Genomic DNA, 21,094 nt, shown 5'->3' on the forward strand with positions numbered 1-21,094 from the left:
ATTAAAAACTACACTATATAAATATATTTTTTATTCATGACTATATTATATGTTCAATTTATTTGAATAATTCTTATATTTATTTATATTTTGATTTCTATTAAAATGTTCATTCCACTATAAAATCACATATTTTAATTAAATAGTCTTTTAATCACTTGAAAATTTGTGTGAAGATAGCTTTAATATTTTACAATATATGAGTTATATGTACTTAAATAAAGTGACATCAACAAAAAAAAAATTTACTTTAACAAACTTAAGATGATTTTTTTTATTTTTAAGCTAAATAAAATAGATATTTTATATTAAAAAACACACCACATAATTATGAAAATATACCCACAAAAATATTTAAACTAAATAAAATAGAAAAAAAATTTAAGAATGAATAACTAAAACTAATAAAGAAAATATAAAAAACTTTATAACAAACAACTTATTATTAAAAATTATGTCACACATATTATTTGAAAATAATCTTAACATAACTAATCTGATCATATAACTTATTCAATATAACTTATCTCATTTTGACTAATTTTAACATAATTTGTCTTCGAATCAAACAAGTCCGAGTAATAAATATTTTAAAGAAGAAAACAATGATATCTCCTTACAAATTTCACCGTCTCTCACACTCCCATTTCCCATTCAATGCTTTACCGAACAGCTCCAAACTACTCTTCTTCTCCTCTGCAGGTACTTCTTCTTCCCCAATTTCCCCTGTTTTTCATCAATTTTTCAACCCATTTTACGTAACGCTTTTCGGTTTATGTTTTTGGGTGTTCAACAGGGGATGGACAGCTTCGAAAAGGCATTGAAAACCAGCTATTTCAGGCCTGAAATCGCCATGAAAATGACCCACCACCAGTCCTCTGTCGATGATTTTTTCGTTGATAACCTTCTTGACCTCTCCAATGGCTTCGCTGAAGACGAAATTGAGCAATTAAACGAACACCCAAATGGATTTAACACCCAAAAACCTTGCTCTGTTTCACCCCAGAAGAAAATGGAACCTGAAAATGGAGATTTTGGTTGTGAACTCAGTTTTCCGGTAAAAAAAAACTGTTCCGATTACGCTTTTTTCTTATTTTTTTCCTTTCTAATTTTGAGAAATAGTATAAAAGGGTTTTGTTTATAGGAAAATGGGTTGGATAATCTCGAATGGCTATCTCAGTTTGTTGAAGAAGATTCGTATTCTGGGTATTCGTTGATCGGAAAACTACCGGTGAAGAAGAACCAGTCAGTGACGGAAAACCCGGTTCAGGTGAATTCTTGTTTCACAGCTCCGGTTCAAAAAAAGCCCAGAACTAAACGTGGGAGAATCGGCGGTCGAGTTTGGTCTTTCACCGGTTCTTCCACTTCCTCTGCTTCTTCCTCAACTACAACGACGACAGCTGAGTCAATCGTACGGTTTCCAGCGCCGGTGAATAAGCGGAGGAAGATGACGGCGGAGAAGCCGGTCCAACCGCGGCGGTGCAGCCATTGCGGTGTTCAGAAAACACCTCAGTGGCGGACCGGTCCAATGGGTGCAAAAACGCTTTGTAATGCATGTGGGGTCCGGTTTAAATCCGGTCGGCTATTGCCGGAGTATCGTCCGGCTTGTAGTCCGACGTTTTCAAGTGAACGACATTCGAACAACCACCGGAAAGTTTTGGAAATGCGGCAGAAGAAGGAGGCGGGAACCGGCGGTGCCCGGTTTGCTCCGCCGGTTCATAGTTTTTGAAGAATTTAGGAGTAGAAATTTTAGGGGGAAAAAAAGACCGAACCGGAGTTGGTCCGGTTTATTGTGTACATTAATTCGTAGGATCTATGTTATACTGTAATGTACTTTTCCATTTCCACCTAAATGAAAATTAAATTAAATTGGTGAGTTACCTATTATTTTGTTTATTTTTGGTAGAGAAATGGTCAAAAGCCCCTCAAATCTAGATTTGAATTTTTAACTATAACACTTTAACTTCATGAGAGTCTTATTACCCCCTGTAGTGTTTAAAATTGAATTTTTTACCTCCCTGAATGCTTACTGGCAAAGTGAGTGTATTTCTAATATCTCTTTTTACAAATATATGATTTTTTTTCTTATTTATTATCTTTCTTCTCCATAGCAACAAAGACCAAATTCCTCCACCATTCACATTTAACCATCTCTAAGCCGTCATTGCCACCATTATTTTCACCGGATTCATTATTGTTGATTTCACACAAGCTTTTAAACTCTTATATAAAAAACTTCTAAAAATCAATCAAATCAATTAAAGATAAAATTATATGTATTTATATCACCCAAAAAAGGGATTTCGATCAAATTTGAAAAATAAAATCAAATTGGGTTTACATTAAATCCAATTGAACTCCCAAATTAGAATGTTTTCTAATTTATTTATAGATCCTTTAGTTTATTTTTCAGTTTACCCTCTCTCCGTTGCTCGACTGGCCGGTGAAATGCTATCGCAACCACCACTATCCCCGCCTCCGGCGAAACCCAAACCACTAGCAAAATCATTTCTCCCCCCTGCACTGCTCCAAGACCAGCGAACTCCGCTGAACCAAGAAAAACCTCAACAAAGCAACGATATGCACAAATCTTGTTAGTTTGTTTTTCACGTTCTCCGACGAACAAAGCTCGAATATCACTTGACGAGCTCTGCTATCATTGTTCATCTTTGTTCTTCACAATCCAATTTCAGTGGATTTTGGTGTTTAAAGTTATGGTAAAGTTACTTTAGAAATTTGAAGGAAATGGAAGAAGAAGTTACTTTAGGATTTGAAGAAATTGGGAGAGTATAGGAGAAAGGGGAAAGGAATTATAAAAAAAATTGAAAAAAATATTAAATTAATCAAATTAACATGTGTCAAGCGCGTGAAATTCATATATCAACATAGATGTGATGTGGCCTTTTAAGGGTGTAATTATTTCAGTTTCAAATAGTTCAGGGGGGTGATAGGACTCCCGTGAAGTTAAAGTGTGTAGTTGGAAATCCGGATATAGATTAGGGAGGCTTTTGACCATTTTCTCTTTTTGGTATATGTTTTAGGGAGAAGGCACAAGTACCCCCTAGACTATGACCGAAATCTCAGAGACACACTTTAACTAAACTAAGGTCCTATTACCCCCCTGAACTCATTTTATATATAATATTGTACACATTTTGGCTTATGTGGCACACCCCATGACTCCACGCAGTTGAAGCGCGTTAGAGATATTTGGATGTCACGTAAGCCAAAAAAGTGTACAAAATTACAAAAAAAAATGAGTTCAGGGGGTAATAGGACCTTAGTTTAGTTAAAGTGTGTCTCTGAAATTTTAGTCATAATCTAGGGAAGTACTTCTACCTTTTCTCTTTTACAAATTTTGAAAGGAATAGAGTCGGTTTAGATTGGTTTAAAAAAAAAGTAACTTTTAAAGTTTTTAGAAAGTGCTAAAATAATTTTAAAAATAAGTAGTTATGTGTTAAGATAAAACAGTCACCTTTATAAAAAAGTTATTAATGTATTTGGTAAATAAATGTTTTTAAACATTTTTTTTAATGAAAATGTTTAAAATACCCTTAAAACTGTTAATATTATAAAAAAGAAGAGGTTTTGAGATACTTTTTGGGGTGGCCCAGCGATTTGGACTTGAGACTTCCATGTTGGAGGTCTCAAATTTAAAATTCCTTGCTAGCAAAAGTAAAGGATTTGTTTACCTTCTGAGTCAAGTTCGTTACACCAGAGTTTTACATTATATGCACTCAAAGGGTAGCAACCGCAAATTTTCCTTATCATTGTGCTCATCAACATTCTAAATATATGTTGGATTTTCTTTGTGTGGATATTCATGATAGAAAGCAATGAAGGAGGGTTTATTGGTAATAAATGCTCGTGAAAACTTGTGCCGCAACGGCAAAAGAAGGGAAATGGGAGATCTTAGGGCTTTATTTCGTGAGGGAAAATTTGAAATTATTTAAAAGAATTGAGGATACAAAAGTAATATCTTTGGTCAAACTTAAATGACTCTTAAGTTTAAAAAAAAAATGAAAAGGGTAAAATATCCCTAAAGTATGTGAAATAGACCACTTATACCCTTCATTACATTTTGGGATAAAATATATTCCCGCCGTTATTCGAAGAGACCACAAATACCCTCAAGAGTTAACTACCTAAATTTTTAGTGATGTGGCAAGCCACATGGGACTAATCCCTCCACCTAAGCATTGCCAACTAGGATTCACTGCAAAAGAACTTGACCTTTAGTGGCAATAAAGTCCCAAAATATTGCCACTAAAGGTTATGAGTGATTTTTAGTGGTGACTAAGGTTGGAACAACCATTCGCTAGTAAAACCTATTTTTTCAACAAAAAAATATGATAATTAATTTTCGATTGCAACCTGATTTTCTAAAATCAATAAGTTGCACTATCAATATTAAAAATATCCAATATTATTACGAAAATCATCAAAATTACTTCTCGATTCAAATCTCTTACTACATAATGCATCATACTACATTTTATGCATTTACATATGACATGAAAATAAAACATAAATTGTCTTCAAACTCCTCCTTATTCGATAGTATTTTTGGTTTTTTAAAAACAATGAAGAAAAAAAATATCAGAATTTTATGTTAAAAACCTTAGTGACGATTTTCTAGGCTTTTGTGGCGACTGTTGTCGTTGCCAAAGGTCTAGTTCTTTTGTAGTGAATCCTAGTTGGCAATGCTTAGGTGGAAGGATTAGTCCCACGTGGCTTGCAAGTCACCCAAAAATTGGGGTGTTAACTTTTGAGGGTATTTATGGTCTCTTAGGATAACGGCGGGGGCATTTTTTATCCCAAAATGTAACGAAGGATATAAGTGGTTTATTTTGCATAGTTCAGGGGCAATTTTGACCATTTTTCGTAAAAAAAAAATAGAAGTATGAGGAGTCCTACTTTTAGTATCTAACTTATTTTAAGTTATTTTAAACTTATTTTAATCTATTTTTATATTTGTCAAACACTCCCAAAAGTAAAAAAACGGACTTGAAAATAAGTTTGACCAACTTTTAAACCAATCCAAACAGACTTCTATTTTTATGCAGAGATTTGAATTTTAGTTTAAATTAAAGCTATAAGAAAATTTGGATGGTAAATGATATATGCAGTGTAATTTCATCAATTGATTTTGAAAAGAGTAAGATGAACACATTCTACTTTTATCTATATTTGGATACATAATCAAACAACAACAATAAAAATAAAGCCTATATAATTCCACAAATAAAATCTAAAAAATATAATGTGTACATAAATTTACCTCTATCTTATAAAGATCGAAAGATTATTTTCGAAACATCCCATACAAAGTACTACTAATAACACCAAAAAAGGGAAACTAACTAAATGAGTGACTTGCAATTGCACGCCAAACTAAGTAAAGTTAAAGGTTTGTTTCTGCTTTTATTCTATGTATAATATTAGACTCGAATTTGATATTTATTCCTATATTATTAAGCCTTAATAAATAAAATATTAAACTACTTTGTAACGTTTGCAGCACATATACAACTAACAATAATATAATTATGATCTCATAAGTGCGGGTTGTTTTTTTTATCTTTATAGGAATAGAACTATTTTTGATAAGCTTGCTAAAAAAAAAAGGTACCTTTGTAATATAATTGAAAGAAACTTGATAACAAAAGTCAAAAAGAACAAAATAAGCCAATGAAGCAATAAATAGTAATGTACTTTGAAGAAAAAGAAAATACATGACTACTAAATATAATATAATAAAATTGTTTTAGTAATGGAATTGTTTTAGTAAAATTCGAGGGCATCCATTAACTTTTAGCTCAAAGGCTCTAACTTTAAAAATATAGCTCAGAATCACCTTATGTATACACCCTGACTATTATTAGTTTCATTCCTGGAATTATTTATAAACACTTATCAACTTGATCAGAGGCGTATCTAGGATTTCGGGATGATAGGTGCATTATTACAAAAAGGTTGATCTAAAATATAAATTTGATTGGTTGGACATTTAGGTTCTTATTACTGAAAACCATTAAAATTAATATTATAGGTCCAAAACTAATTAAAATGTCAAAAGTGTTACCAATAACCATTTAGAGAGGTGTTATCTAATTTTACAAAGGAAAATAAAACAAGATGAATATAAAATTCAAATTTCTAACCTCACGTAGAGAGGTGCACCCAGTCATCATCGCATTATATGATACTCCGAATATGGGTTCACACATCTATATTTCAATATTTTTAAAAAATATAACACTACTATATATGATCTCGGGAGGAGAGCATGGGTTCACGTGAACCCGGTGACCCCTCCTTGGATACGCCTCTGAACTTGATTAATAGAACTTAAATACATCATCGATCTTGTAACATGAGTGAAATACACCTTTAATTTCTCGCTAAATTTAGAGGTGTTTTCAATACTTTTCTCGACTTTTTATTAAGAGTCGCATCCCCTTACAAGAGTTTGAGACTACTTGTTATGTAATGTGACAAATCGGGGATATGATCTAAGTCTAGTTAGTCAAGTAGAGAGATATTTTAAGACTATTAATAGTTTGAGGACGAAACTAATAATTCACACCTAATTTAAATGTATTTTCAACACTTCTCTCTTTTATTCAATATTAAGTGTGTTTGATAGAAAATATGTAATTTTCTTGCAATCAAAAACAAAAAATTGCATTTTCCTTATAAAAATATTTTGCCAAAACAACTTTCTTCACTTAATTTTTTTTTCTGTTAGATCATTTGAAATACTTTCTAAAAATATAATTGTTAGCAAGAATGTATGAAATTACACTCAATGACTTTCAAAATGGACGATCTTTAATTTTTGATTTTGCTTGTTCCATAAAAATTCAAAATTCAAATTTTCGCTCTCCTTTAAAATCAAATTTTTATACCCCTCATAGAAATTTGTATAAATTCAAAGAATATTTGATAATGATGACACTCTCATCAAAATGACAATGACATATCAAATTCGAAACTTGTTGACTTGATAATTTTGGAATTTGAATTTCAAACTCCTTTTTACCTCCAAATTTCAAACTCAATATGGGGAAAAATTAAGTAAATATATTTTATCTATAATTATGTTTTCCCTATTTTTATTAATGCTCTTGCTTTTATCTATTTTCTCTAGCTTCAGGTGAGTCACTTTGGATGTAGATATTCCCAAAGTGAATTCCTCATTATTACGAGTGAATTTGGAAATATCTACATTCAAAGTGATTCATTATTAGAATAAAATTTTGTTATTTGGAGGAATTAAGACTTAATTCTAGACTTGAAATTTGAGAAATATGAGAGTTGACATGTTAATTGGCATCAATATTATGAGCTTGATTATAGATTTGAGTGAATTTTTGGGTCTATACTAGGCACATAGTAATGAGTGTTGTTAGTTATGAAATCTTATTGTGATTATTTATTTGAATAGATTGTATTGATTTGGAAGTCCAACGAAAGAGGAATGCTTAAGTCCCGGAGTAATTGCTCGATTGTTTGAGACAAGTGGATTTCTCAACCCCTGTTAAGTGTATAGAATCCTGTATTTCCTCGTGGTATGTGTTGGGAAGTAATGAGACTTGATGATGGGTTGACTTGTCCATATGTAATAATTCTAATGATGAAAAAAGGGTAATAAAAAACAATGTGATTAATTATTGGTGTGTGATGTGTTGAGAATGATTTGAAAGACTTATTGATTCATTGTTGATGTTGTATCACGATTGTGTTGTTGTGAATTGTGCATTGTTATGAAAATAGTCATCTCCTCATTATTTGTGTGAACATGTCATTTGCATTGGTTATGAGACATGGTTGTGATAAATGTTATGTGAATTGAGTAAGAATAAAGAATTAAAGAGGATGTACCATTTTGAAAGACGTGTCAGTGCCGCGACGGATATTTTGATTTGAGGGACGTGTCGTATGCCACAATGGATTTATTATCGAGGGGAGTGTCGCACACCGCGACAGATTCTATTATAGAGGGACGTGTCGCACGCCGCGATGGATGCATGGATAGATATGTCTCTCATGGGTCCCGGACTGAGAGACAACGGGTGTGTATCGTTAGGTCGGACATGCATCACTATACTTGACATTGCATTGCATATCTATATCATTTGTGAACTTGTGAGTGTCTTTTGTGTAACTTGTGAATGATGAACTTGATCTCGTGTGTTGCCAATATGCTATGTTGGAGTGTTGTTATTAAACTATGTTCTAGCAAATAGTAGTGAACTATTAGGTTGTGCTGATTTTATGCAGGTTGTAATTGTGTTCGGTTGGGGTGGTAGGAGTATCCGTATTCTATATTCTTACCTTGTGTTTTGGAGTTCCCTTGCTGAGTGCCGTGTATTGGTACTCACTCATTGCTTCTACATTTGTGTAGGTTAAAAGCTCGGATCTTCATGATGCTCTCTCTTATCTTATTGTCTGAGGCTTCCTATGGAGATTTGTGAGGTAGTTGATTGTATTTCAGCAGACCATTTTACTCCTATTTATGATCTTGTTCTACTTTAGAGACAACATCATTTGAGACTTGTTTATTTCTTTCACATCTATTGTAATACATTAGAGGTTTGTGCACGTGACAACCAGGTTTTGGGGATTTAGCTAAGTTGACTTATTATCCGCATTATAAATTGTTATTCAATTTTTAGTTAGAGTTTATTTCCGCATTATTTTATAGTATTGAACATTTATTCTCGTTTTACTTCCGCATTCACTGTATTAGTTAGGTTTTAGGCTGACTTGTTTTGGTGGGATAAGACGAGTGTCATCACGTTCATTTTTGGATCATGACAGTAAGTCCGCCCCTAGTTTGATGTGATTGTGTTGTTAACTCCATTCATAACTATCGCCATTGTCCACCATTATCAATTACCATCATTATTATCGCGTACCATTATAAATTACAATCATTCACCATCTTCAACTACCACCATCATTACTCATATAGATGAAGATATGTTTCCTCATTGAAGTAGTTTTGTAATTTACCTTGCATCCTAATCTTTGTAATTAACTTTGTATATATTTTGTTAAGTGAAAAGAAAAATAGCATAATTAAAGAATAATGCCTATTTTAAGGAAAAACTTAAACAAATAAATAATATAGATCAATCAAACATTGGTGCAAAAACAATATCGCCCACCGTGGGGCTCGAACCCACGACCACAAGGTTAAGAGCCTTGCGCTCTACCAACTGAGCTAGACGGGCATTTATTTGAAAATTTCTTATCAGGTTAAATAGCACGTAAACAAAATCTATGAAGGATAAATTTGACCCTTATAACCTTTTTCACTTAATTAGAAAAAGATTTAAACTCGTAATGTGCATCTAATTCACACGTCGCTTGATTCACTCCTATTCCAAGATCAATCTTCTACTCATTCGTTGTTTTGCTTATCATTTCCGAGCAAGTGACGAGCCATCATTGTATTTACCTTGTATTTGTGTTAAAAGATTCATTTCGATTTCAACACGTATATACATAATGTCATAATAACCCAATAAGCAAAAGAGATTGTGCAAGAACCTTGTATAGAGATATTTATTTTTGTTAGTATTGAGCTATGCTCAAGTCGAATTTGGAGCATTCCAGAAACTTGTCTAGTGACTGAGTTTTCCTTTTTAGGTTGCCCTTTCCAATATGTGAAATGTGGAAATGAAGCTCCGAAGCAAGAGCTAGCCTTCAAATGAGGGCGTAGTCCAGCTCCTATAAACTTAAAATCCAGAATCCGCATCTTGTCTATTGTCTAGAACACCCGCGCGAACAATATCACAGCTGTAACAAATGGTTCAAGCAAAAACAAATTATCAATACACAGAATCATGACTGACCTAAATGAATGCCTTGCATTACTAGTAACAAACAAACCACCTGGTTCGATGTACATAATATTATACAGGTTACCTTGGCATCATATATATGCCTCTGTAGCTATGAATTTTAATTGACAGAACAAATATCAATACAGATTTCATACACACGTTACAATTTCCCCATTACCAGCTAAGATCGCGTATTTCAGATATCAAAATGACGAGGGCAACAAAAGAAGCTACTCTATATATTATTTGACAGAGCTACTTTCAGCCATGTGATCTTTACCTGTTTCTAACTCCACGTCAGAGTTCTATTTTGGTCGTCGATAGAAAATGTCATCAACACCTTCTTTTATTCGGTTTCCCACTTTCTGCAAGTTCTTGGCAACCCCCAACGCAACCAAATTTGCGTTCCTGGTGAACCTGTATTTTCAAGGAATCAAAGTACATGAGTGTTGTTATCAAGCACTTCACTTCCAGCAGAGTTCATATCAAGAGTTTTAAGAATGCTTGCCTGGTGAGAAACTCATTACCAGTTGAGTGAGTTGGTTTATGTGATCCAGGCTGCGATACTCCATGACCGTCTAAAAGAACAAAAATCATAAATTAGACAAAAATGTTTCAGTAAGAGCTTTGAGTTAAATAGCATATTAAATTACGAGCAACTAAAAATGACATTCACCACTTAAGCGTTGTGATTTACAAAATTCTTTCCAAACTATGCTAATAAAATCAAAATGAATTTAAAAGGACAATCAGCACTTGAGCCTTTTTACATGTGTGTGTGAGTGATAAATATAAATATAGAGAGAAAAACAAAGAGGTGAAATAATCAAAGCCAACCAAAGCAATAAGATACCTAATTTCGTACAACATTTTTTCAATGCATTTGCTAGCTGTAATTTAGCAAAACATTGTCTATAGATTTACTAAGGTGCAAAGCTAAAACAAGTAAGTTCTACAGGAGAACCAAAACCTTTGAAGTTCCAATCAGGCAATAAGCTTCTATATTCTGTTTTGGCAACACGTTCAAATAACAAATACTCACTCAATTTCAATTTGTTTTGTCTTACACTTCCCTTTTTAGTATGGTTCAAAAAAAAAAGTCTCTTTTCTAATTTGACAACTCTTTAATTTCGACGTCCCACATGGCATGTTTAAGACCAAGAATTAAAAGACATTTTGGTACATTAAATATATCTTTAGTTTAAAACACCAAGATTCAAAAGTCTTCCTTTCTTTCTTAAACTCCGGGTCAAGTCAAACTAAGACAAATAAATCGAAACAGAATACATTTTGAATGTCAACATGTACAGTTCTACAGATTGAAATTTTAAAGTTCTCCTTTCAGGACTTCTCCCAACGAAATAGTTTATTTGGTATTGTTCTCTTCTGTTTGATCGTCATCTCTTCAAGATAAAAGGATTATAGAGAAGAAAAACAGCGGGTGCACTTTTAAGAATTGAACACTACATCTTTTACCCTAGAGGGGGCCATAAACATGACATATCATAATTGTTTAACTTTGCTTGTTATGTCCCCTGAAGTACCTTAAAGCCCAGGATCCAAGGATGTAAATCTGAGTAGTGAATGGAATCCACGTAACAAAACTGAAATCTGGGTTTCTAGTAGAGGCTGAAGCAAAACAAGAATAACGGGCCTCTTTTTAATTCTTTTGAGGGGCGCGTATGTTTTGATTACCCTTTGTAACCTTCTGTTTACCCCTAAAACCTAAGTCAACCAATCATGCAAAGTTTTGAAGTTTTGTTATTTTAGATGAAGTGAATATATATTTCCCGAGCAATTATCTTTTAGCATTACAAGAAACAAATACCATTCCCATTAACCAAAATCCAATGGTCAGGTTGCTAAATCGATCTTCCAAAATGTATTTAAGAAGAAAAATTATTGTTTGTCTTAAATCTATTTCCCAGCTTTATGCTTGTTGCAGTTGATGGAATCACCATTGACGAGGGAGAGAAGGAAAAGAAAAGAGGGGAGAGGAGATCAGGTTTAGATTTGGGTAAAAGGCAGTAAATTAAAGTCCCTCTTATTAATATGTTTTTGTTGTGTTAGTAAGGACATTTGAGAAAATGCAAAAATGGTTACAAAGCTAAACTGCTACAACTATAATATATTAGTTCTCTAACAAGTGTAAAATCTATCTCCAACTAGTAGGTATTATCACCGCTATGAATCATTTTCTTCCATTGTATCCCATCTTAAGCTAAGTCTGCATTGATTCCAAGGATTAGATGACCTTCACAAACAACTTCCCTCCAATTGATTTTCGGTCTACCCCCTTGACACCTTCACTCACCAAAGTCTCACACCTCAAGTCAGTGCATTTGTAGGTCGACACAGGACATGACCAAACCATCTCAAGTGACCTCTCATTTTATCCTCGAAGTGGTAATTTTGAATCTTGTATGACGGCACATTCATCTTAGCAACCACATGTCTGCAATGCTCATCTTGAAGACATGTTGGGCTTTAGGGACTCAACATTCACTACCATATAGCATTGTCAATCTTAAAGTTGCTCTATAGACCTTATCTTTCACTTTGGTAGGCATCCTTTCATCACACAACACCCTGATAGTACTTCATCTCAACCATCTAATTTTAATCCCGAGTAACATCTTCATCTATCATTACATTCTCTTGAAAAACAAGCCTAGATATATTAAATATTTGCATTTTGGTACCACAATCCCATCTAATCTCACCTCAACTTCGCTCTTCTCATACTGATTAAACTTGTAGTGCATACCTTCCGTCTTCTACTTATCCTGAAGCCCTTGCTCTTTAAGGTGCTTCCACAGTTTAAGCTTTTGGTTGACATTCTCACTAGTTTCATTAATTGATGCAATATCATCAATAAATAAATACACCATAGGACCTCATATTGTATTGTGTTGGTTAGCTCATTCATAATTAGGCTAAACAAGTAGGGGCTCAATGCTAACCCACTATTATGAGAAACTTCTTCGCATCTCCTGCTAATGTTTTTAAGCTACTGATAACTCTTGCATACATGTTCTTTATGGAATTTATATGTTTAATATGAATTCTTTTCTTTTCCATCACCCACCAAAGGACTTTCATGGTACTCTATCATATATGCTTTCTCTAGGTCAATGAACAACACGTTAGATCTTTCTTCCTTTAAATTTCCATCAATCTTCTAAGAAAGAGTATAGCCTTCATTGTAGATCTACATGGCATAAATCCAAACTAGTTCTATGCCACTCTTGTTGTGTTCCTAAATTTAGGCTCTATCACTCTTTCCAAAGTTCCATCATATGACTCATGAATTAAGTGATACAACTTTGCATATCTCATTTGTTCATATAAATTGGAATCAGAGTACTATTCCTCCACTCATAGGGCATCCTATCACTTGGTATAGCACTGAATTTCTTGGTGAGTCATTCTAATCCAACCTCTCTCAGATACTTCTAAACCTTTATAGGGATACTATCTGGACCACAAGTCTTTCCTCATACTTTTCATGACATATTTACCTCTGCTGGCCTAATTCTATGAGTGTAGCTAAAGTTTCTATCGTACACAGACATGTGGAGGTCTTAAATGTTATTCTCTTGGTTCAAGTTGAACAATTGATCAAAATAGCCTCTCTATCTCCTCTTCTTGATCTCGTCATCTCCCGTCAAAACTTGGTGTAAATCATCTTTCATATACTTCAACCTATTTAAACCCTTAACTTAAATCATCTTTAATACACTTCACCTGTCTTAAATCCTTACCCTTCTAATATCTCAATCGTGCTAGTTTAAATATTTCTTTCTCCCCTTCTCATGTCCCTAGCTCTTGGTCCAAGTCATCAAGAGCTTCCCATTGTGCTTTACTAATAGCCTTCTCAGGTTCTCTTTTAGCTCTCTTGTATTCTACAAAGGCTTCTTTGTCTTCTGCTTTTGGCAACTTCATGTAACACTATCTTTTGGCTTTAATAACTCTTTGTACCTCCCTATTCCACCACTAGGATTCCTGTGATCGAGATCCTAAACCTTTAGATACACCTAACACTTCCCTTGCTACTTTTCTAATCAACCTATCATTTCCTTCGACAGGATGTCTATGTCCCCCTCTAAGTCCCAAGCTCCCTCTTCTCATAGTTTTTCTTGAAAGGCTAACTGACAGCGCCCTTTAATGTCCACCACCCAGTTCGCAGTTGTTTACAAGTCATCTTTCTTTCTCATTCCACTCTTTTTTTTTTGATAAAAGTTAAAGATGTATTCTTCGGCATTAAGGGTATGCTGGCTACCTCCAAAAAGTTACAAGTTGAAACCATAATTACATAGATCCTAGGAAATCTACCAACTGTTCTACTTCTTCTATACCATCTTCTTTACACCAAAAAAACAACATGTTAATGCAATTTTCCTTAACTTTCTGAATAGAGTTAGTAATATTCTCATGACACCTAAGGTTTCTTTCTCTCCAAATAGCCCACCAGACACAAGTAGGTACTATAGACCACCATCTTTTTTGGGTCTTGCTCCCCCCCCCCCCCATCCAGCAGCTCAAAAGATCAGCAGTATGTTCTGGCATCACCCAGGGCTCTTGAGAGATGCTGTGAACCATGCGCCACACCTGTACAGTAACCCTACAGTGTAGGAATAAGTGGCTGTTAGTTTCTTCCTTCTCATGACAAAAAAAACACCTGGAGACAATCTGGAAGCCTCTTTTCTTGAGTTTTTCCTGAGTGAGACATGCCCTTCTGATGACCAACCAGGTGAAGCATTTCACCTTGGTTGGGATGTTGCCCTTCCATATTTGTTTCCATGGGCCAAGAATTCCCCCAGAGTGAGCCATGATCTCTCTCTTATACAGTCTACGCACAGAGAGCTTACCATCAGAGTTATGTTTCCATCCTATACCATTTGCTTCTGTAGTAGGGCCTGTGAATTCACCCAATTTGAGTAGCAATTCAGCAATTCTATCCACTTCCCAATCATTTAGATTTCTCCTGAAAGTGAGGTTCCATCCCCGAGGGGACCAAATCTCAGCAATTTTAGCCTCAGGATTGGTACAAAAAGAAAAAAGATCGGGGAAGACCGAGTTTAAACACTCTTATCCAATCCGCTTGTCCTTCCAAAAAAATATTTTGTTACCCTCTCCCACCTTGACCACCAAATTCTCCTTTAGACTATCCCATAAATTTCTGATTGATCTCCAAAGTGAAACCCCATACGTGCTATCTACTACATTAGACACCCACTCCTCGGTCTGCCCATACTTGTTGAGAATTGCTTTTCTCCATAATGCCTGATCTTCAACCACAAATCTCCAAAGCCATTTAGAAAGTAAACTTTTGTTCTGGACCCTCAGATTTTTTATGCCAAGACCTCCTGCCCTCTTGCTTATTAAGGCTGTCTGCCATTTAACTAAGTGTATTTTTTTCCCTTCTTTGTTCCCCGACCAAAGAAAATCACGCCTCAATTTATCCAACCTTTCTTCTACCTTTGCTGGTAAAGGGAAAAGTGACATAACATATGTAGGCAACGCATCCAGCACTGAATTGATCAGAGTGACTCTTCCTCCCAGAGATAGATAGTTTGCCTTCCACTTAGCCAACCTCTTCTCTGTCTTCTCAATGATTCCATCCCAAATCTCAAGCTCCTTGTGATTATTCCCTAAAGGCATTCCCAGATAAGTAGTTGGTAAGTGCTCTATCTTGCATTGCAAGATGCTTGCCAACAGCTGAATATTTGCCACTTCCTTGATTTGGAAGATGCTGCTTTTCCCCCAGTTCACAGCCAGTCCGAATATGGCCTCAAAAATCACCAAAACAACTCTAATGTAACTAACTTGTTCTACCTTTGCATCGCAAAATATAAGTGTATCATCTGCATATAAAAGGTGACATATTTCCAGATTGACCCCTGACTGATTACCAATGTTGAAGCCCTTTATCCAGTTGTTCTGACTGGCCACTCTAATCATACTGTTAAGACCCTCCATAGCTAAAATAAATAGGAAAGGGGAGAGAGGATCTCCTTGTCTTAGTCCTCTCTCAGAAGGAAAAAAACCAGCAGGTTCTCCATTAACAAGTATGGAGAACCTAACAGTTTTGATGCAAAAACCTATCCATTTAAGCCATTTGTCTCCAAACCCCATCTGCCTCAGAATATTAAGTAGAAACTCCCAATTGACATGATCATATGCCTTTTCTATATCAAGCTTGCACATAATTCCTGGGATCTCTCCTTTAATCCTTGAATCTACACACTCACTTGCTATTAATGCTGCATCCATAATTTGTCTTCCTTGAATGAAGGCCATTTGATGATTGTTCACTAATTTGCTTATCACTTTCTTTAATCTCTCTGCCAACAACTTACCAAAGACCTTGTACACACCATTAATGAGACTGATGGGTCTAAAATCCCTAAGGTCCTTAGCTCCTATCTTCTTTGGAATTAGAGCCACATAGGTGGCATTGAGGCTCTTCTCTATCTCATTTCTCATTCCACTCTTAAGGTTTACATCTAAGACTACTAACCTATGTTGAGTGGTCATTGTTTCTCATGGAATAATCATATAGTAAAATAGTCCTTAAATGTACTTCTATCTCATCTTCTAGTAAGGATAAAGACCATTTGACTATGATTACCCCCACTCTTATATGTTATTACATGAGAATTTATCTCTTTAAAATATGTATATCACTAAACTTATGGTAATATACAGAATACCTTCAACAACACATAACTCATAGATAATGCTCCAAGCCATTACTTTGATCAGCATTCAGAATGGATCAAGGATTTGAACTTTATGAGTTCGGTAATCAGTATTCTAAGACAGCGATTTCAAGTGTTAGTAACTGGGTTCTAAATTTATTTTGTACATATTTAGTAGATTTCATAACGCAAATACAAACTCCGGGACAAAGCTATTGGATTCTACCGAATCCATATGTTAAAGCCTTACCTCTGCCGCTGTCAGCACAATATGATGGTTTCAGATGTTTAAGAAACTCATAACAATACAATGATACATTAAGCAGATGTATTGTAATTATATCCTGACAGATCCACTCATTGCAATATAAGCCAGAGAGATTGTTGATGGTGTTCAAGAAGCTCGAAAAGTATTGGGAAGTTTGAGAAGAACAGTAGCGGCCAAACAATAGCTGGACATCTCTTCACAAAAACAGTAGTTCTGCAAAGGACATATTGTTTTTGCCTCTGTCCTGAATATAAAGGCTATGCGAAAACCTCAAAAGGTGAAACAAGTCACTCAATTCTTGGTATAAAACATTGTAACTCGAGACCTGCTAGCTGGGTGTAAACTGCTTCAACATGGACTCCTAGCCAAAAATATAGGTACTTGGGAGTAACAAAGTAGAGGAGAAAATATTCTTAGAAACAAATAGGGAAGTACAATTCTAATATTGATCAAAGATTTTCTATTAATGAATTCTTTTTAATATTACATTTTCTAATAAAAATATTTCTCGGGAAGATACCTACAAAACCACCAAAAGAATTTCCTAATCCATCACTAAAAGCAAGAATTACATAGGAAATGCAGTAGCTAAACACGGACCAACTTTCACTAAGATATTTAGGAATTCGTTCAACGTCCCAATCATGAAAAATCTATTACCAGAATTTAGATATTTAGGAAATTTTTAATCAAGCAACACTCTTCAACTGCAAAAACAATTCACATGTCCATCTGAACATCAAAGACCTAAAACAATGCAGTGAAGACCTCTTTCGGCATTGAATTCTGAAATAATGAAAGAAAGTCACCTTCTCTCTTACGAGCATGGCCAGGAGCTGCCTCAGCTGAACTAACCTTTCTATCCACCAAGACCTGTGCCAGTGCACACTTACGTTAGTTGAGCGAGAAAGTTGTGGAATAACAAACAATTAAGATAGAAAAAACAACGAGCATTTGATGCATATTATCTTCTGAGATATACTCTCTTTTACAGACACAAATTAATTTCACATTACAAAAAGTGATCAATAAAGCTGACAGGTCAGTCACATAGTATGTACAACTCATTTCACATGAGATATCAAAGTATTACACCTCAAATGGGAATAAATTGCTCTGCAGATTAGAAGCCTATGCACGATTTGCTTCTGATCTCAATAAAACCACACACCATCAGTACAAACTATTTGTCCTCAAAATATCATATTCATCTTCTCAGAATAAAAATTTATCCTCAAAACATCATAACAAGGAACAAGCAATGAAGGAATAAAAGAGATAAGAAAGCAAATGCAAACCTCAAGGCCAGCACAGACCGGCAATTCTGTTTGAACCCCTTGCCCATCAGCTGACCGAGCTTTCTGATCCAGGTAAACGGAGTAACCAATGCAAGCATATCTAAAATCTGTAAGGTTCCCACCCTCCTTAGAAGCTTGCATCTCAGATTTCCCAACAATATATTGAGGTACTAGTTATAAAAACAAAAAGATGAGTCTCAGAAAATAGCTAATTAAGTAGGTAAGTTTTAGAAAGCAACAATTAATAAGCAACAAAAAGAAAGCATGTGATGCTTGAAGAGATAACATTGAGGGAGATGCTCTCAACTATTAAGTATGTAAAGTCACATGTTCTGATTTCATGTTTTACTAAACTATGCTTTTTACTGATAACAGTCGTATCGGGACCAACTAGCACACACCTCAGTTATCCCACCGAGTACATGTTACATCCACCCCCACAGGTACCGATTAAATCTAGCCCACCAAGACTTAGGCAAATAGAAAGAAATCATCTAGTGTGTTTGTCTCTACTAGAATTTAAACACTGGTCTCCAATGTTTTCGCTCACTTCGTTGACCGCTATAGGAAATACCCTTGGGTGTTGCAATGCATACTTTTGTCAAAAGACTACCCATAAAACAATACATACTTCTTTCAAAGGGTAACCTACAAAAACAAGCAATCAAGACAATGTTAAGAGTTTCTCTTGTCCAAATACAGCAAAAGTAACAAGCATTACGAACAATATAAAGAGAACCTGCAAGATCCAATCGGCAAGTTGAAATTCATAGTTTGACTATAAGGTGTTTGGACAATATTTGGTTGAAGTTTAAAAAGGAGGTTGAAGTTTAAAAAGGAGGTTGAAGTTTTAAAAAAAAAAGTTGAAGTTGAAAGAGTATATGGAAGTCCCTAATCATAAAAGAAAGTATTTGGAAGTCAGATATGTTTGGACATGGATTCCACTAGAGTTAAAAATGAACTTTTGTGAGTTAAAACCATTATTTCACTTGAAATACTCCTCAGACTGTTTTTCAACTACAAGTTCTTTGTTTCAAGTTGAAGCTGAAATAATGGATCAAATTGTAAATCAAACATTGATTTGCAAATAATATTTCAAATTGAAATTGGAATAACAAAAAATTCCCTCTGCCTTATTTATGTGAAGCACTTACCTTTCAAGTTTCTCCCCAAAAAATGTTACATTTTTATATTTAGAAACATTTTAACTTCAAAGTTTCAATTTTACTTTTCAAGAGATGATTTATAGCCACAAAAACATTTATGGCTTGTTTTAGACCATAAGTTTCAAAAGTCTTTATTTGTTTTTTATAACTCTATGCCAGTCAAAGTGCATCACATAAATTGGGACGAAGGGAGGAGTAATATGCATATTACTCCTCCCTTCGTCCCAATTTATGTGATGCTTTTGACTAGAGTTATAAAAAATCTTTGTTACCTTCTCAACAAAAAATATGCATTGCCAAAGGGATATATCAGAAATTCTCACCACAAATCTCAAATGTCCATTCATGAATAATTTTAAATGTTTAGAAAGTCCTAATCTTTAATAAAGAAGCAGCCAACAAAATGAACTTGAACCACAAATAATTATCAGAAAAAAGCATGATCAAATAACGGAATTTTGTTGTAGCATGCGAATCATTCAATCAACTACCCTCAAGTCCAAACTGGTGGGAATAATCTATATGAATCCTCCATTTCTTTCTATTTGAGCTCATTTACTCCAATACTCAATATTTCGTCTTATAAGACAAATAGAGATTCCCTAAAACTAGATGGTTCGTAATACTCACACTTATTGCTACACCGACATAGAAATCTGCTAGAATCCTGGCAAATCATTATGCGTGTGCGCGTGCAAGCGCACCATTGAGACTATTGTCACATTGAGAAAATACAAGGCAAAGAACGCCCATATCTAAGCAGCACATTTTCAGAAAATGAGTCCAAGGATCAAAATTTTGAGCAAACTAAGCTCCCGTTTAGCCATAGATTTTGAAGTTGAAACTTGAAAATTTGAGTTTTTGAAGTTGTGCTTTTTGGAATTTAAAGTTGTGCTTGGACTTGAAATTTTTTTGAGATGTGATCAAATTTCATGGCCAAACAGATATTTGGAACGCTAGCTAAATCAAACTACTAAATTAACACCAAAAAATGGAATTATTTGAGAGAGAGAGAGAGCAAGATTACCTTGAGGAAGAGAACGGCTAAGTCCGAGGCATAGAGGATTTCGCGAATTAGATTTATAAGTAGACGAGTAATATAGACATCCTTTGCATGATTTTCCTTGCTTCTTCAATGAGGATGAAGATGATGAACTTTCCTTTTTGCCTTCACCTCCGGCTTCCGCCGGATTATTCACACTTATACTATTGCTGATACGGCAGTGATCGGCGGAGTTTCTATCTTTTCCGGTGGAAATTGTGTTCTCCGTTTCCGTCATTCCTTTCTACTCCGTCGCCGATTTATCGTCTCTACTTCGCCGGAAAAGCGATTGGAAAGTGTATTCTATTGGAATTGAAACATTCCTCGCAATGGGGCGGGGCGAATATCGGAAATGAATTGCGGGGCGGGAAAAAAATGGATATTATATTTATACTAGGTAATTTGACACCGCGAAATAAATAATAATTGCATTGAACTTGCAAATAATCCTTTACTAATATCCATACATTAAAAATAATGAAAAAAAAATAGATTCTTAAAAAAATATTAGCAATGTTTCCAACATGAATTTAATTATTTGTCATTATCACATAACTCAAGAACCTCTAATGAATGAATTACTCAGAAAATAATAAATCATTGGTTCTTTAATCAATATTAAAAGGAAAATAAAGAAGAAAATAAGAATATATATATACAAAAGCATTTCGTAAGAAAAGGAACACATTTTAAGTTACATAGATTATACTATTGTGATATATGTCTCAGGGAAAAATTCAAATTTTATACAAATTTAAG

The 21,094-nt window shown here is 34.5% G+C and overlaps 2 protein-coding genes and 1 non-coding gene across 6 annotated transcripts; 1 reads left to right on the forward strand and 2 right to left on the reverse strand.

Annotated features, from left to right (window-relative positions):
* Positions 1-599: 599 nt before the first annotated feature.
* On the forward strand, positions 600-1,863 carry LOC125859670 (GATA transcription factor 5-like). The gene is made up of 3 exons (XM_049539458.1): positions 600-702; positions 797-1,057; positions 1,145-1,863. The coding sequence occupies exons 1-3, from the start codon at positions 658-660 to the stop codon at positions 1,727-1,729; spliced, it is 891 nt and encodes a 296-aa protein (XP_049395415.1). The 5' UTR covers positions 600-657; the 3' UTR covers positions 1,730-1,863.
* Positions 1,864-9,169: 7,306 nt separating this feature from the next.
* Positions 9,170-9,242, reverse strand: TRNAK-CUU (transfer RNA lysine (anticodon CUU)). Its single transcript has one exon. It is a non-coding gene; the product is annotated as a tRNA-Lys (tRNA).
* A 219-nt stretch (positions 9,243-9,461) lies between these two features.
* LOC125860707 (uncharacterized) lies at positions 9,462-20,689 on the reverse strand. Of its 4 annotated transcripts, none has more exons than XM_049540715.1 (6): positions 20,321-20,689; positions 18,128-18,297; positions 17,639-17,702; positions 10,366-10,435; positions 10,138-10,274; positions 9,462-9,810 (listed from the first exon to the last, which is right to left on the reverse strand). In XM_049540715.1, exons 1-5 carry the CDS (start codon positions 20,571-20,573, stop codon positions 10,163-10,165), a joined length of 669 nt encoding a protein of 222 aa, XP_049396672.1. In that variant the 5' UTR covers positions 20,574-20,689; the 3' UTR covers positions 9,462-9,810; positions 10,138-10,162. The 4 variants fall into 4 exon arrangements, 3 of the variants coding, with proteins under 3 accessions (XP_049396672.1, XP_049396673.1, XP_049396671.1); XR_007445868.1 differs by having other exon boundaries at positions 9,605-9,810; positions 10,385-10,435; positions 20,321-20,681; XM_049540716.1 differs by lacking the exon at positions 9,462-9,810 and having other exon boundaries at positions 9,956-10,274; positions 10,385-10,435; positions 20,321-20,681.
* Between the last annotated feature and the right edge of the window lie 405 nt (positions 20,690-21,094).

This window comes from Solanum stenotomum, chromosome 3 (assembly GCF_019186545.1).
Source record: "Solanum stenotomum isolate F172 chromosome 3, ASM1918654v1, whole genome shotgun sequence".
Taxonomy (NCBI): Eukaryota; Viridiplantae; Streptophyta; class Magnoliopsida; order Solanales; family Solanaceae; genus Solanum; species Solanum stenotomum.